Below are 16539 nucleotides of genomic sequence, written 5' to 3'. Positions count from 1 at the left end.
AATATGCAACTTCGCCACTAGATGCCACCAAATTCTACACACTTGCACCTTTCACTTAAACGACTTTAAATTTGAATTGTAACCATTTTTATTTTTCCATGTACTTTTTTTTTGGGGGGAGAATGAACCTTGCATAAAATAACTTTTATTAGAATTTTTAATTTCAAGTTACATTTTATTATTTCAATTTAAAAATACCAATTTCCCTTTCCTGTCAAACGGATGAATGACCATATATGAACGCCAGCGATACGGATCTACTTGCGCTTACTTCAGAATATTCTCCAAGGGAAGACATTGCATTTCACATTACATTTCATTCAACATATTTTTTTATGATATTCATGCATAAAAATACGGTAACAGAAATATATAGTTTTGGTTTTTCAGTTAAAAAGGTTAGCATGGTAATTACATCAGTTCTTTTTCAAACATCTGAAAATGCAAGCCATGGTTTATTTGGGGGTAGTAAAAACTGCTTGTGTAAAAAGATGTGAACTGTAAACATTATGATAAATCTGTCAACTCGTGCCTCAGAGACACACTTTTGTGATAAAAATACAAATCGATTGACTCCACTGGGTCCTATTCTTCCTCCATGAGCGCCCAGGCTTCCTCAGCTTTCATGTAGTACTGGTTGGCGAGCCGGCCCTTCATCGCCTCCATAGCCGCATCGGCTGCCTCTGTAAACATATCGCCTGTCGGGAAGAATCATCTCCAGGTTAAAGTCAAGTCTGCGTGACCTTTTATAACAACTACCGCGTTGCTAAAGAGCAGCAAATCCGTTCTAACCAGCTCTCTGTGGGTCTGCGGTGAGGTTGTGGCCTCCTTCTTGATACATCTCCGCCTCCCGCGCCAGCAGCAGGTAACGGGGCTCGTCCTGGATCCCATCGAACTCCCCTCCTTCGTCGTAGTCGCTCATATTCAGGGCAGAGTCGTACCAATGGACAGCCTCCTGCCAGTCCCGCTGTCTGAGGAATTGAAAGTAACAGAGGCAACATGTTGTCCCCGGTGCTCACTGACGGCTAAAGACTTTCACAAGTCCCTGGACAGGCCTCTAGGGGGTGCTGCAACCCCACTAATCGTTGTATCCAATAGACTACAATTACATTCAACCAGGAGTCAGTTTCTTCTTTTTAAAGAAGTTTAGTCAAAAATAGTATTACAATCTTAATTTGATTTCCTAATGGCAATTCTTTTTTAGGGCACATTGGACACTGCTCACTTCATATCCTATTCTATTTTTGCATCTCATTCAAACCACAGTGGGTATTCTTGAGCGATTTATTACTTTGTTGAGCTGTTTATTACTTATTTATGAATGTATTTATTGTGAATTCAGTGTTTATCTTCTCACTCTGTACTTCAAGTTCCCCACTGAGCTGCTGCAACGCCTGATTTTTCCCTACTCGGGATCAAAGAAGTACTATACTATCTCTTATCTCTTCTTATCTTATTGAGTTTGTACCTGTCGGCGGAGAGATTGTCCCCTGTGTCGAAGGCTCTGGCCACCAGAATCATGCAGTGCCTGTCTCCGGCCTGAGCACCCTTCAGCAGGTACTTGAAGCCCTTCAATCTATTGCCCGCGTTATCCTGCAGACACGACGACAAAACACGGCGCTTGTGACAATGACACAGGTTTGCCACGATACGTCGCGGCACATAGTGGAAGGAAAGGGGTGGTTAGTATGATCCGAAAAAGATGGTCACACCTCCAGCTGCATCTCGGGCAGGATGTTGTGCGGCAGCCCCAGGTAGTACTGTCCCAGGGCCACGATGGCCTCAAGCTCCCCGCACATCGCGGCTCGCTCCAGGTGGTAAATGGCCGAGTCCTGGTCCCAAGCCTCGTCCTTCTCACAGAAACGACCAGCTTCGTGGTAACGCACCATGGCCAGGTGGACCTAGGGGGAGGGAAGGGGGGGGGGGGGGTGGATTGGACAGCTCGATTGAAATAAAACAAGGGAACAGGGTTTATTCTGGCATTACAAAATTAAATTCAAGTACCCCCCCCCCATTTTCAAGGACTTTATGCAAAACAAATATAATCAGGGATATTGTCAATGTATTCCAATACTTACATTCCTGAGGACAAAATTAAAGCAACTCAAGGACGTGATCAGAACCCCGCTTTAAAGAGAAATCAATGGATTTACCAGCCACACTAAATATATCAAATTAATTAATCAAAACTAGTTCATTTTAATCCACAAATACCCCTACACTAACTGAAAAATTAAGTATCTTGACAAACTTTGAATCACCCAGCTGAACGCTCTTACTTTTCCCAGGACGGATTGGCCGATGTTCTTCTCCTGCAGCAGAGAGCTGAGCCTCTCCACCTCGATGGCCACGCAAGACGGCCGGTGGACGTGGGCGCGCGACGAATGGTAAAAGCTCCATTTTTCTTCCGTCAGCTGACAGGAAACGCGTTTGGCGGAGAGAGGGAAGAATGAAAATGTGACGAGAACACAACAAAAATCCTTTGTTCCATCATTTTTAATGATCACAAGGAACGAGCCAACCAAAAGCCAAAGCACACTACACGTCACACTCAGGAGAGAATGTCCTTCTCCAGGTTTATATCGTTGAATGACGCATAGAAATTAACGACACATTAGACGGTAAGCCTGGAGGAGTACATTCCCCGCGGGCATGTCGCTCAATGAATGCCAAGGAAGACGAAATCGAGGAATGAGAGCACACAAGTAACAGGAGTGATTTCAGCATGTTGAGTGGGAGCTTCATCAAGAGGTAGATGGAGTAATCGGGCTGCTTTTTTTTTTTTTTTCCTTGGAATATCTCTATATTTAGAACTTTTCTGTAGAAGGTTTTCATTCAGTCGACAGCGCAGTGAAAACAGTCGCTCATGTCCTGTCTCCTCACAGTATGGAACACTGGTCGGTCAATCGAAGGACGATGCATGATTCGTTTTTTATTTATCTGTACTGACTCAGTTTCACAGCGACAAGTTTTAATGAGATAAAACCTTCAGAGAAATAATGGGATGCACCTAAATGCATAGCGAGCAGCCTCTCTTAAAGGAGCATACCTTGGTCTTATTGAGTTTTTGCCTATTTAATAAGTCAGCACACATATTTTACATTACTTCTGACCAATTCCTTATGATGGCGTTGTTGTTAATTTTTACTCAGTATTTTTAGTCGGTTAAGTCACTTTCTCGTTCGATGCCCCATCTACTGCAAACCAAATAAAAATAAAGTAACCTGAACTTGAACCTTCTCTCAAAAATATGTGGAAAAACCTACCTTTAAATGGTAAAACAAATGGTATCTTTCTCAAAGGTACTTAATATTACTTTTATACCTCAAATTAGATAGATAGATAGATAGATAGATAGATAGATAGATAGATAGATAGATAGATAGACAAAAAAATATAAAGTCATGCAATAAAAATGACAGAAAAGCAAATGGTAACATATGGAAACCTTTAACAAGATCATTTGAAGGTAGGTTTCTCTCCATATAGTTAGAATTTTCCAAATCCTGATGAAAGACGATACAAAAAAAATCTAAAACTGTGAGCCACCCTCAGGGAAATGGACAGGGTGATATTAAATGTGCTGACTAGCAAACAGGATCCGTTTCAATTCGACACCGGGATGGCCCTCTCAGGGGCCTGGCATGCAGATAATCACCGATTTTGTTTTGGGAGTAACTGCATTTACATCTGCAGAGAGTCTGCTGGGAGCTACCACCTTCCTCTAGAAAAAAAAAGCAGCAAGATTGAAATTAGAGTAAAGAGGAGAAACCTTTCTACAATGACTGATGAGTTCAGGGGAGGTGAGACAGGGTAGAAACGGGAAGAAACGGTGGTAAGACGGGGGTGAAAGGATGAGGTGTTTCACAGATGAAGGCGACTGGAATTAGCGTGTGATGGCGGTCAGGTGGGGGTAGGGGTTGGGGTGGGGGGGTGTTCACAAACTGAGGTCTGTAATGGTTTACCCGTCTGACACTGTCATCGTCCGACTCAGAATAGTGTCTGCGGGAGCTTGGACGAGCCTACATGACGATACAACATGCATTAAGAAAAAACACTCATTATGATTGAAGTGTGCGTCCCGACTGTGGAAGAGATTTGAACATGCATACTTCAACAATACTAACAGTTGATGCTCATATCCAATTACTAAAATTTGAATAAAAACTCAATAGGTGAATTGATGTTTTTGCTTTTTTTTACCCCATCTACATGGTCCTGTGCATCGCCTTGACTCCTCCTCTCGCTGGGGCAGCCACTATCTCCGCCGCTCTCAGACTGCTTCGGAAAGAGACCGGGGAAGGTGGCCGTGTTGAATACATTTCGCAAGCCTTAGAACACAGTCCTCACCGCGCGTCACAGGAACCATTCCGGCAAAAGCGCAATGTTCACCTGAGGGTCGCTCGCGATGGCGAAGTCGTATCGCTCTTGATCGTCCAAACCACTGAAGTACAAGCCTGAGAACGGCGAATAAACGACAAATGAGGACTCGTTTCAATATCTCTGTCATACCGCATGACTCTAAATCCCACGACACACCGAGAGTACAGCTTTAGGCCTACCACCTGGGGACTTGCTGAAGGATCCCAGCATGGCCAGCGGGGAGCAGGGGAGGATGTGAGGGGAGCAGGGGATGGAATCTGTGTCGCTCATGCTCTCGTCCACAGACGAGGTCTCCGACAGGCGGGACAGCGGTGGCACGCGGCACCCCGACATGGTGCGGACACGGGGGGAACCGCAGGGCTCTTCGCATCCCCTCAGCACCGTCTTGGCCGACTTCTGGAAAAGAGGCACAAAAAAAAAAAAAAAAAAAAGGAACTTTAGGTACTCTCTGACAGTCTGTCCTGTGACGTACACAGGTTCCCAACTCAAGATTTTTAGCTTCCCTGTGCCAGTCGGGGCTTTAATCTATGTTTTCAAAACATGTTTAACTATTTTTTGCGCCATTGCAGTGCTGAACTGGAGACTATTAGAGAGGGAAAATAACGAAAGAAAAATAAAAAGCGTCCACGGGTGGAGAGGTTTGTTGGCATTTTAATATGATACCCTGTGTTTTGCATTTTTAAGAATAGTTGGTTCTAGAAAGGCTGTGATAACGTAAATTCTGCTTGAAAAGCTTTTTTGATATAAGTCTGTAGAGCACAGACGCAGTCCATGCTTCAATGGTTCAAACAATGAAAGCCGCACATATAATGGTGGAAAACAAACTGAGCCACACCAAAGCAAAACAAACGACTTACTCGAGCCAGAGTAGCTCACAATGCAAGGCCAGGTAGCTGGAGGTTACAGATCAGTTTCCGTTCTCACTTCCTGCTTTCACCGACAAATGTTCCCACACAGTGGCCCACGGTCTGTATTACCGTATTACCGTCAGGCACGCAACACGTTGTGTGAAAGTAATCCCATCTTGTTTCGTTGCATAGGAGAATCTAAAACTTTAAACCAGGGCTCACAGCGATGTTATCAGAATCACCCACCTCTCAAACTGAAGCCACTTTTACAAGTTTGCCACTCCAGATTCTATTAATAATGACTATGAAGCGCAGTAGCGTTGTTTTCCTCCACTGTGGGGGTGTGGCTTATTTTTGGCCCATCTCTATGTGCGGATGGCGATAGAAATCAACCAATGACATCCAAGCGGCACTTCAGGGAAATAAAAAGCATTAAGCTTGTATATTCCTTGCCCGTCTCTCAACACCTCACCAGCATAACAGACAATAATGATCCAGATGTGCACAAGGCATGATCAGACACAATTAAACTTGTTGCATAGTTTATAGAGTTCTTTAGCAGCGACGGATGAGGGGGCAGACTTTGAAAACAGTCCATGTTTATGTTTCACGAGGATTCCCAGTACAGCAGCCTTACCAGGAGCTTGTTGGTGCTGTCCAGTTGGCAATCCTCTGAGGGGGAAAGGTCAAAGGGTGTCAGGCCCATGCTCTTGCAGATCTTGTTACACAGGTGGGAGTGGAAAAAAAGCGCCATGCCACGTACACCTAGGATAGAAAAACATCCAAAACAGAAGCTTCATTTTACCACCATTTTAAAGTTATGTCTCAATCTAGCTGTACGAACAAAGCAATTTTCAAATTCCTCTTCTATTCTATTAGGCTTGATGGTCAATAACGATATCCCTTTGTCTATGACTAATTAATTGTTGTGCCGGAGAGAAGCGTACCCAGGTTTCCATCTCCATAGTCGTCGCCCTTCTCTGTATGGATCTGGGGATCCGTGTATAGATCCCCTACTCCCTGGATGTCCACAACAATGAGCTGGTGCCCAGAACGCTCAAATGTGAAGTGACTCAAGGCCTGTGGAATAGAGAGGATAGAAAGGGAGCGAGAGATACAACTGGTGCTGGGATACGACCGACTATTAAGAAAATTTATTTTTTTCGCACGAGGGCAACTGTTTCAAGCTGCCGCAGCCGGGCCGAACCTGTGGAGTGAGTCTGATGTTGTCATCCCTCACGAAGCCAGAGTTGGAGTTGTACTTGATGTACTTGCCCTCTATGTAGTGCTCCAGGTGGAAGAGCGGTTTGCCAGGACGGTTTATCATCTCCACCGCACACATCTGCATGATGTCCACCTGTTATTTCAATGAAAAATAAGGTTTATTTATTTAAATTCATAATGATTTAGATCAAAACTGGCCAAAGTAATTTAAAGAAATAAGTCGATAAATAATAAGTCAATAAATAAGTCGGAAAAGGCTACGATATCCACTGACCTGGTCATGATCTGCCCAATAGTAGTGTGTACCTGTTTGGGGGGCCTGTGGCGGTTGTATTCCTCTCCCCAGAGTTTGGCCTCCATCTGGAGCCTGACGTCCTCAAAGTACACATCCCTGTCCACGGTCTCCATGTAGCGCTTCGCCACATAGTTCGATGCCGACTTCCAGTTGCTGCTGTGTGAGAAATTGGACAGCTTCTTCCTGGGAAAGGGGCACACATTTGGGAGGGGATTAATACTTAATACTGCAAAGATAGAGACTAATGTGGATTCCAGGACAAATGACAGGACTAAATTCCGGAGATTTATAGTTCTGTGTTTATTTTTGTTTTTTGTGTCAGCCTCTCAACGGTTTTGCATTTTTTGTGTCTTTAGAAGAAATTTTTATCTTGGATATTGCCAACACCAAAGGTTGAACTGAAGGAATGGATGAATCCATCCTTTTAGTTTTGGTTCTAAAAGCCCAATTATTAATTAATTGCACAACATATGACATTCATTGCTTCCCTATGTGACAAAATACCAAAACACAGGTACACACAACAGCGTAGCTGGAAGTGACGCTCCAAATCTCTATTGACAATAATAAATGACTTTACATGGAAATTAAGAACATAAATACTTGGTACGTGGTTTGGCCCATGTAAGGGCTGTCATAGCGATTACTGTTATTTCATGTGGACCCTGTGGACTCTAAAGGAAAAGCACATGTGTGGAATGTGAACTTGAGCAACTTGTGAATACTGCTGCTTAATCTTGTTTCCACTGAGACCACCGCTGCACTAAGTGGAGTACGAGGCCAATTTCTGAAAATATTCTAACTTACGTTCTGTAGCATTCCCTCATGGCCCCTCTTCCGAAGGGCTGAGAAAAAAAAAAACAAGACACACATGTCAATCAAAAGGTAGTGAAACATGCCAACATACCAAAAGGACTTGAAGGTATTTTGTGGTTTGTTATTTTATTTCATGGGAAGAGAAATACCTGAGCAGCCATTTTGATGTGGATCTGGTCTTGAGCCCACTCCCCGGTGACAGCATTATATCTGAGAACAGCATGAGGAAAAAAAGAGAGACGTTGTCAAAACAGCAAGTCAAAGTCTATGGACAAAATATACACTGCTCTGAATACAGTGCTTTGCTTGTCCAAAAACATTTCCGCTGATGTCGGGGTTGCATAAAAATATTAAAAACATGCCTAAAGTTTGGACTTTCATGTGGTCGTCCATTTTCAATACAATTGATTAAATGTCACTTTCATGTTCTAAGCCTGTGTTTATTATATTACGTTAGCCACCTTTTCACATGTGCTGTGGATGCACAATCAGAAACAACAGGAAGGAGACAGGAGGATTATTCTCCTGTTATTTGATGAGTGTGTGGGAAACAATGGAACAGAAGATACTTGCCCTCTCGCTACTGTTTGTGAATTGCCATCAACTAAATATTATTATAGTCGCAGGGGGCATAGAAAGTGTCTGGTGTCCCTTTCATGCAAAGAATAATAACGAGGCATTATTGGATTTGTGTTTCTGTGTGAGACTGACAGTGTGCATACAGTGAGTCTGGGTCACTGCGCCTGTGTTTGGTTTGGGTGACAGAGTAACAAAGTCCCCTAGTTCTTGAATAACACATAGATATATGTGAGAGCATTATTTCCAGCTGAAAATCAAGTATTTTTTGGATTTTAAAGAAACAGTTATGAATCCATAACTTGTGATTAAAAACTACATTCGGTGAGACCCATTTTCAAATGTTTTAGTCTCGCCTTTCAGCTCTTGACTGTCATTCCACTGAGTTAATGCTGAAAGGGTCACAGGGGGCGACACAGGCCAGAGAGAGGTTACCGTTGCGTTAAAAATAGTAAATGTAAAGTGAAGGCGATAGCAGATCCCAGCTACAGGCAATCCCCACGCTCCCACCTCTCCAAGCTATATTCAGGGCCTGATTTACAGCATGCAACACTCCAGACAGCAGCTGGAACACAGGCCAAAATATGCAATGGAACGAGTCTCCATTTCCCTCCAGTTGCTGCTCAGACCCTCAGTGTGATGGCCTTTCTAAGGAATCCTCTTTGAACTCAGGGATTGATATACTGCAGGTACTATGGCAGCACATGGTTTAAAAAAACAACAAAATCAGGTCATCATTTAAAAGTGCATTCACTCCGTTGCCCGTTTTACTACTGACCTCACATTGGTTTGTGTGAGCTGTGATAATGCTAATTTAAATGCATTTATTACAAATGGCAAATAAATTTGAAATTGGAAAAAAATTAAATTAAATTAAAAAAAGACAGCAAAGGACCTTTGACCTAGATATAAAATCCATACATCCATCCATCCATTTTCCTCTGCTTATCCGGGGCCTGGTCACGAGCAAGGAGCTCAAGGCCCCCTTCTCCCCGGCAACATTTTCCAGTTCCTCCTGGGGGACAACGAGGTGTTCTCAGGCCAACTGGGATATATAATCCCTACAGCGTGTTCTGGGTCTACCCCGTGGTCTCCTACCAGTTGGACGTGCCCGGAAAACCTCCAAAGGAAGGCGCCCAGGAGGCATCCTCGACGCGAAGGTGCAGCGGCTCTACCCCGAGTTCCCTCCAGATGTCCGAGCTCTGCATGTCCAAGCACCCTATGGAGGAAACTCATTTCGGCCGCTTGTATTCGCGATCTCGTTCTTTCGGTCACTACCCAGAGCTCATGACCATAGGTGAGGGTTGGGACGTAGATGGACTGGTAAATTGAGAGCTTTGCCTTCCGGCTCAGCTCCCTCTTCACCACTACGGTCCGGTACAACGCCTGTACCACTGCTGACGCCACACTGATCCGCCTGTCCATCTCACACTCCATTTTCCCCTGAACAAGAACACGAGATACTTGAACTCCTTCACTTGGGGCAGCAACTTGCTCCCAACTCGGAGGGAGCAATCCACCGTTTTCCGGCAGAGAACCATGGCCTCAGACTTGGAGGTGCTGACTCTCATCCTGACCTCTTCACACTCAGAATCGGGGACAAGGGGCAACCTTGGCGGAGTCCAACACCCACTAAGAACGTGTTTGACTTTGTGCCGAGAATAAGAACACAGCTCTCACTTTGGTTGTACAAGGCCAGATAGTTCGTACCAACGGCCCTGGTACCCCATACTCCCTCATTACCCCCCACAGGATTTTCCAAAGGGGCATGGTCGAAAGCCTTCTCCAGGTCCACAAAACACATGTAGACCGGATGGGCAAACTCCCACGACCTCCCCAGCAACCCTGCAAGGGAAAAGCGCTGGTCCACTGTTCCACGTCCAGGACGGAATCCGCATTGCGCCTCCTTTCCAGCACCCTGGAGTAAACTTTCCCGGGGAGGCGGAGTAGCGTGATACCCCTATAATTGGAGCACACACTCCGGTCTCCCTTTTTAAAAATGGGAACCACCACCCCGGTCTGCCACTCCACAGGTACTGTACCCGACATCCACGCGACACTGAAGGGGCATGTCAACCAAGACAGCCCAAAAATGTCCAGAGCCTAGCGCCTTGCCCCCGAGGAGCTTTTTAACTGCCTCGGAGACCTCTGCCAGGCATATAGTATATCTTCAGACTCTGCATCTTCCTCTGAGGACGTATTGGTCAGGTTCAGAAAGTTCCTCAAGGTGCTCTTTCCACCGCCGGACAATATCCCCAGTTCGGGTCAGCAGTTCTCCACCCGGCTTAACACAGTCTGAGCCAAGCCCTGCTTTCCCTTTCTGAGTTGCCGAACAGTTTGCCAGAACTTCCTTGAGGCCAACCGAAAGTCCTTCTCCATAGCCTCCCCTTACTCCTCCCACACCCGGGTTTTTTCTTCAGTGACCGCCGAAGCCGCAGCCGCAGCCCTTCTAGCCTGCCGGTACCTGTCTGCTGCCTCGGGAGACCCCTGGGCCAGCCAAGCCCAAAAGGCCTCCTTCTTCAGCTTGACGGCTTCCTTCACCGCTGGTGTCCACCAATGGGTTCTTGGCGTTCCGACCAGAGCTCCTAGCAGCCGCCTGTGCTATGGAGGTTTTCAACATGACCCACTTGGATTCTATGTCCCCAACCTCCCCCGGGATGCACGAAAAATTCTTCCGGAGGTGGGAGTTGAAGACCTCGCGGACAGGGGCATCCACCAGGTGTTCCCAGTTCACCCTCACTACACGTTTGGGTTTACCAAGTGTGTCTGGCAGCCTCCCCCGCCACCTGATCCAACTCACCATCAGGTGGTGATCAGTTGACAGCTCTCCTCCTCTCTTCACCCGAGTGTCCAAGACATACGGCCGCAGATCTGATGACACGACTACAAAGTCGATCATCGATCTTTGACCTAAGGTGGTCTGGTACCACATACAATTATGAGCCACCCTATGATCGAACATGGTGAAGTCCAATAACAAAGCACCACTCGGATTCAGATCAGGCAGACCGCTCCTTCCTATTACCCCCTCCCAGGTTTCTCCATCGTTGCCCACCAGGCGTTCCCAGTTCACCCTCACTACACGTTTGGGTTTACCAAGTGTGTCTGGCAGCCTCCCCCGCCACCTGATCCAACTCACCATCAGGTGGTGATCAGTTGACAGCTCTCCTCCTCTCTTCACCCGAGTGTCCAAGACATACGGCCGCAGATCTGATGACACGACTACAAAGTCGATCATCGATCTTTGACCTAAGGTGGTCTGGTACCACATACAATTATGAGCCACCCTATGATCGAACATGGTGAAGTCCAATAAAAAAGCACCACTCGGATTCAGATCAGGCAGACCGCTCCTTCCTATTACCCCCTCCCAGGTTTCTCCATCGTTGCCCACATGGGCGTTGAAGGCTCCCAGTAGAACTATAGAGTCACTAGATGGAGTCCCTTCCAGGACGCCGCCCAGAGACTCCAAGAAGGCCGAATACTCTGAACTGGTGTTCGGTGCATAAGCACACACAACAGTCAGAGCTTTCCCCTTAGCAAGTTGTAGTCGCATAGAGGCGGCCCTCTCGTTCACTGGGCAGAACTCCAACACAGTGGCACTCAGCCGGGGGCCCGTGAGTATCCCCACATCCGCCCGGTGCCTCTCACCCTGGGCAACTCCGGAAAAGGAGAGAGTCCAGCCCCTCTCCAGGAGTTTGGTTCCAGAGCCAGTGCTGTGCTTAGAGGTGAGTCCAACTATATCTAGTTGGTACCACTCCACCTCCCACACCAGCTCCGGCTCCTTCCCCGCCAGAGAGGTGACATTCCATGTCCCTAGAACTAGTCTGCGATGGCGAGGATCAGTAGGCCCAGGCCCCCGCCTTTACCCGCCGCCTGGCTGGCATTGCACCGAACCCCTATATATTAAATGAAAAATCAAAATATAGAATAAAATACAATTCCATCACATTTTTACATTGATGCAATGCTGTTATAAACAGCATCATTTGATCCTCCCAATTTTGGTCCAATTTCATAAACCTTTTGCTTATCATGGCATAACTATGAGTCATGCAACAAATATAATAACAATAACATTGATGCATAAATGCAATATGTCACTGGATATATCTATAAAGGATTATTGTACAAACTTTCCCAAATCAGAGGCTGTGGGTAAACAGGGATGTCTGCTCTAAGCTCAGAGAGCGGACAGCTGCTTGTAACTCGGGGGATTTGGATGAATATAGGAAATCCCGGTACAAGCTACCAAAGGCCATGACTGACTGTGACCCTTCCGAGACTGGGAAGGATCAACATAGGTACAGAGGTGCAGGAAGAGGACCCAGTACATCGCAAGGAACCACAGCAACAACCTGTTCTCCCTCAAATTGTCCCTCGGTTCCGGGACAACTTGACTCAATCCACTGATTTCAAAACCAATAAGCTACATCTATGTTTATGTCTTTGTTACATTTATGTCTTCATTGCACTTTTCCCTTCTGTACACTACTTTACTTGATCCCAAAAAAAAAAATTGTCGCTGGCTACTTTCTCTATTTTTTTTCTCACATTTTGTGGTAATTATTAATTGTTGTATATATCTATTTTTTTAAGTCACTTTAACCTGTTTACTACGGTTTCACTTGCATTTCAGTAACATGACACTTGCTGGAATGTTAGGCCTTTGACAAATAAAACTTGAAATATTGTGATGATGTTTCCAATGGTAAATCTTTGATGATTCCACAGCAATGTACCTAAAAGTACATACATCCACCGCCCCAAATAATTTCTACCTGTAGCGTGTGCAGGGCTCCGTTTCTTTCTCCTCCAAGTGGAACTCCGCCCAGGGGTCAGGCATGGCCTTGGCCTTTTCTATGGCGTGTTTCCATGTGGCCTGTCACCACGAGGGGCAAAAAGACATGACATATCCTGGGATTTGTACCGGCTGCCGAAGTAGATAGTGAAGCTTCTGAACTGGAAATTAAAGATTAAACGTTACAGGGAAGCTGAGGAGAGGAAAAGTGTTTATAGGAGTGCAGAAGGAAAGAGGCTGAAATGAACAGGGAGAAATAAACTCAGTTGAAGTGAGTGAGAAGACAACACAAAACTATTTAAGAAATAGGAGATACGATAAGGGCTATCTTATTTCCTATCTCTTAATTTGTTAATTAATGCCCATTGGGCAAACCAGATCATTCTTGGATTATTAGGTTATTATAGGTTATATACAGAAAATTATGCTATCATGAGATAATATCTGGCAGCGTATCACCCACTAGTTGTATTGTCTGTCCTGTTGTCCATCAACGGCTCCAGTGATGAAAATGAAATGTGAACTATTGTATATTCTTTGAAAGCACAAATAGCCTTAAATTGATCATGCCCACATTGTCTGATGTGTTTAAAACAAAGGAAAAAAAAAAACCTTCTAAGAATTAACATTCTCTCATACTGTAACTCAAACATGGGCCAGTAAGGGTATGCCAGAGAGTGATATATTGTGCAACAACGCAGCCCTCTTCAGCATGATTGGTCACTTCAACCGTTATGCACTTGAAGCAGGTTTATATTTAGCACAGGCTCTTCAAGTTTTAAACATTGGAATCAGAACCAGAATCTGTATGCTTGCACATACAGAGAGTTGACGTTGCCACATCATCACGAATAGATGAACAGCCATGCTTTTCACTGACAGGAGGGCGTGTCTGTTTCCAAAAAATCAAAAGAAAACAACAACAACAATAACGGGGCTTTGGACATTCTTTCACAGCCAAACAAATCCTTAATCGGAACCCAACAGCGGGTATGATGCATTTTCTTTGGAGAAATGAACCGTTCAACTGATAAAGTTATGATTCAATTGAGTCTTTTAGAACCTTTCGTGTCCATCGGAGGTTGCAGCACAAACATTTTCACATTCACCAATGCTAAATCCTGTTTTGCTTTAATTGTATCTGAATCACACAAGTTTGGTTTCCCGAAGTCATAAGACCAGATCAATACAATACATAGTAAAAATACAAACGGAGAGGGAATGGAGCCGATGAGGGAACATAAGGGTGCACTACAAGGTTGATTAAGGAAATGCACAAGGCTAGGGAAAAACAATACTGGGTGAATAACAGAGTGGAGAGCGGAAGGGCGGATGGTCACTGATGTAGAAGGAGAGGGGGTGGGGGGGGTTGACTTGCTTGGTAACGTACCCGTGCGTTCTCGGACAGTGACCTGACCGACCGTGGTTCTGGCCCCATGTCTCTGTGGGTTTCTGTTTCATTCTACGTAGGACAGTGAAGAAAGCGACAGCTGCTCATCAACCAGTGAGTATGGCCTCCTGGCCAAGAACGCAGCCACGATCCTGATGTTCACATAGAATCCAGGCGGGACGCCGGAGCCCAGCGTTCTGCTAAAACTGAGTAGCTTTCGGGGTTAAGAGTTGAATGGTGAACAGGGTTCCCTGCTCCTGGGGTGTTTACAGACGATGAGAGCCCAAGGCTGAGCACTGCCCTCTGGTACTTCCTGTTCTCACGGAAGTGTGCAGTTTAGAAAAAGCTGACGAACTGTACTAATACTTGTTAACTTACATGACAAACTGTATATTTCTTATTTCTATCATTTATTTTCTATGTATTGTATCGACATAAGTCGAGAGCAAAAGTAATTCCTTCTCCAGCACTTTTTAATAGAGCTGTCACAATCGCCTGATCGCAATTATTTGAGCAGATCGCCAACTTTTCGTAAAATCGTTAGATTCCGCAATCATATGTTTCCATCTGAGTTTAAAGGGAATTTTAAACCAATGTAGGAAAGATCTCAATAAATAGGATGTGAATCAGGTGAGTTGCAATCTTCAATGCCAATATATAGCTATAAAAGGTATAAAATAGTCAATCCAAATTATTTGTTGGACAATTAATCGTCAATTAAAATGTAAAATGTCTTTTGCCTTGTTTTTTTTTTAAGTACCAGAGAGATCTTGTTGATTCTCCTACATGACCTGCATTCTAAGCTCAGACAGCTGGGGCCTGCAAGTTGTTGAGGCGCTCACCTTGTACGTGAAGCTGTTTTTGGGCAGGGAGGTGGACAGCTGTCCCGTATAAGGCAGGTTCTTCAGGTAGTCACAGATGTCCTTCGCCCTGTCGTCAAAGATAGGACAAATCATGTAGTCGTCGTCGTCGTCGTCGTCCTCGTCGTCATCGTTGTCGTCGCTGGCGTTGCCGAGAGACGAGCTCCGCTGGCTTGGGGCGCTGTTGCGTTGGATAGGGGGTCTCTGGGCGCTGCCGGCCTCCTCCATGGTGAACATCAGCTCATCCTCCATGTTGCTGATTCTGTGTTTTCTGAGGCGAGAGCAGAATGCAGTTGAAGTGTAAATGATTCTTCCGGAAGCTGGATACATTGAGTAAATACAGTTGCTAGCAATGTAACAATGTGTCTAGCGGTGTCAAGGTGTAAATTTATCAATTTTCATTCAATTTCTATGACAAATTATTTTGTAATTGTCTGTAAGACCTGAAAAAAATGTAAGAATCTCTCTTATTCAACAAAGTATTGCAGGTCAGTACTATATATTAGGGCCGGGCAGAACTAAGTATTAGGTAGTAACAGGACAGGTTATAAACTAGTGATTCTGAGTGATTGGGAACTGTAATAAATGTAACAATTACTTTTTTTCCTTTCCTTTCCTTTAGACAGTTACAGGGATTTTCTTGGATTTCTCTCTACAGGTACGGATGGAAGTAAGTATAAAGCAAGTTGGGTTCATATAGAATAGCTAAGTATTAGGTTCAGTGGAAGGATTAGATGTTTTATACCAACGCAATTTAATGACGTAAGGGCCAACATTTATAAAAACCGAATTCAAGACATTTAAAGACTTTGGAAGGAGAACAATTTCTAACCCGTCAACGTGACGAAGTTTCATTGACAATTGAACGCAAAGGAGAAACAACCTCAAGCTGTTAGTTTATTTACACCTGCTAGCAAATGAGATTAGCTACACCGTGCTTATCATGTTGATTTACATGCATATAAGCACGTACTATACATACTTGTTCATGCACATACACAGCACATACATGTTATAACAGTAGTGTTGCAGCCTCCCAAACAGCATCACATGGGTTCTCCCCCCAATAACCCGCTTGCACATGGTTGACTGTGCAGGAATGCATGCGAGACACTACCAGACGAACCTCGCACAGACGTGACCGCGTCCGATTGGAGAGCACGCCCCGAGATGTCTCTTCCCGATTTTAACCCTCGGCGAGGGCGTCAAGAGCAGCGGACGAGACAACGTGGGCGCAGGTGGGACTTGACAGCCGACGCCGAACCAGACCTCGGTGGATCCTGGTCCTCCGAAGCTCCCCGAGGGTCCGAACGGAATTCTGGCCGGAGCGCACGCAGACTGCAGTT

General features: G+C 45.1%; 1 protein-coding gene across 2 annotated transcripts; it reads right to left on the bottom strand.

Moving 5' to 3' along the window:
- Positions 1-123: 123 nt before the first annotated feature.
- eef2k (eukaryotic elongation factor 2 kinase) lies at positions 124-16539 on the bottom strand. Of its 2 annotated transcripts, XM_080021116.1 has the most exons (19): positions 16320-16539; positions 15176-15464; positions 14334-14405; positions 12924-13024; positions 7716-7776; positions 7558-7595; positions 6762-6933; positions 6439-6588; positions 6179-6311; positions 5869-5996; positions 4563-4779; positions 4393-4457; positions 4204-4281; positions 3966-4022; positions 2280-2414; positions 1713-1901; positions 1469-1593; positions 793-971; positions 124-698 (listed from the first exon to the last, which is right to left on the bottom strand). In XM_080021116.1, exons 2-19 carry the CDS (start codon positions 15443-15445, stop codon positions 586-588), a joined length of 2283 nt encoding a protein of 760 aa, XP_079877242.1. In that variant the 5' UTR covers positions 15446-15464; positions 16320-16539; the 3' UTR covers positions 124-585. The 2 variants fall into 2 exon arrangements, with proteins under 2 accessions (XP_079877242.1, XP_079877243.1); XM_080021117.1 differs by lacking the exon at positions 14334-14405.

The sequence above is a fragment of the Zeus faber genome, assembly GCF_960531495.2.
Source record: "Zeus faber genome assembly, chromosome: 20".
Classification (NCBI taxonomy): Eukaryota; Metazoa; Chordata; class Actinopteri; order Zeiformes; family Zeidae; genus Zeus; species Zeus faber.
Note: the sequence above shows the minus strand (reverse complement) of the source record. Positions and strands in the feature narration are given on the sequence as shown.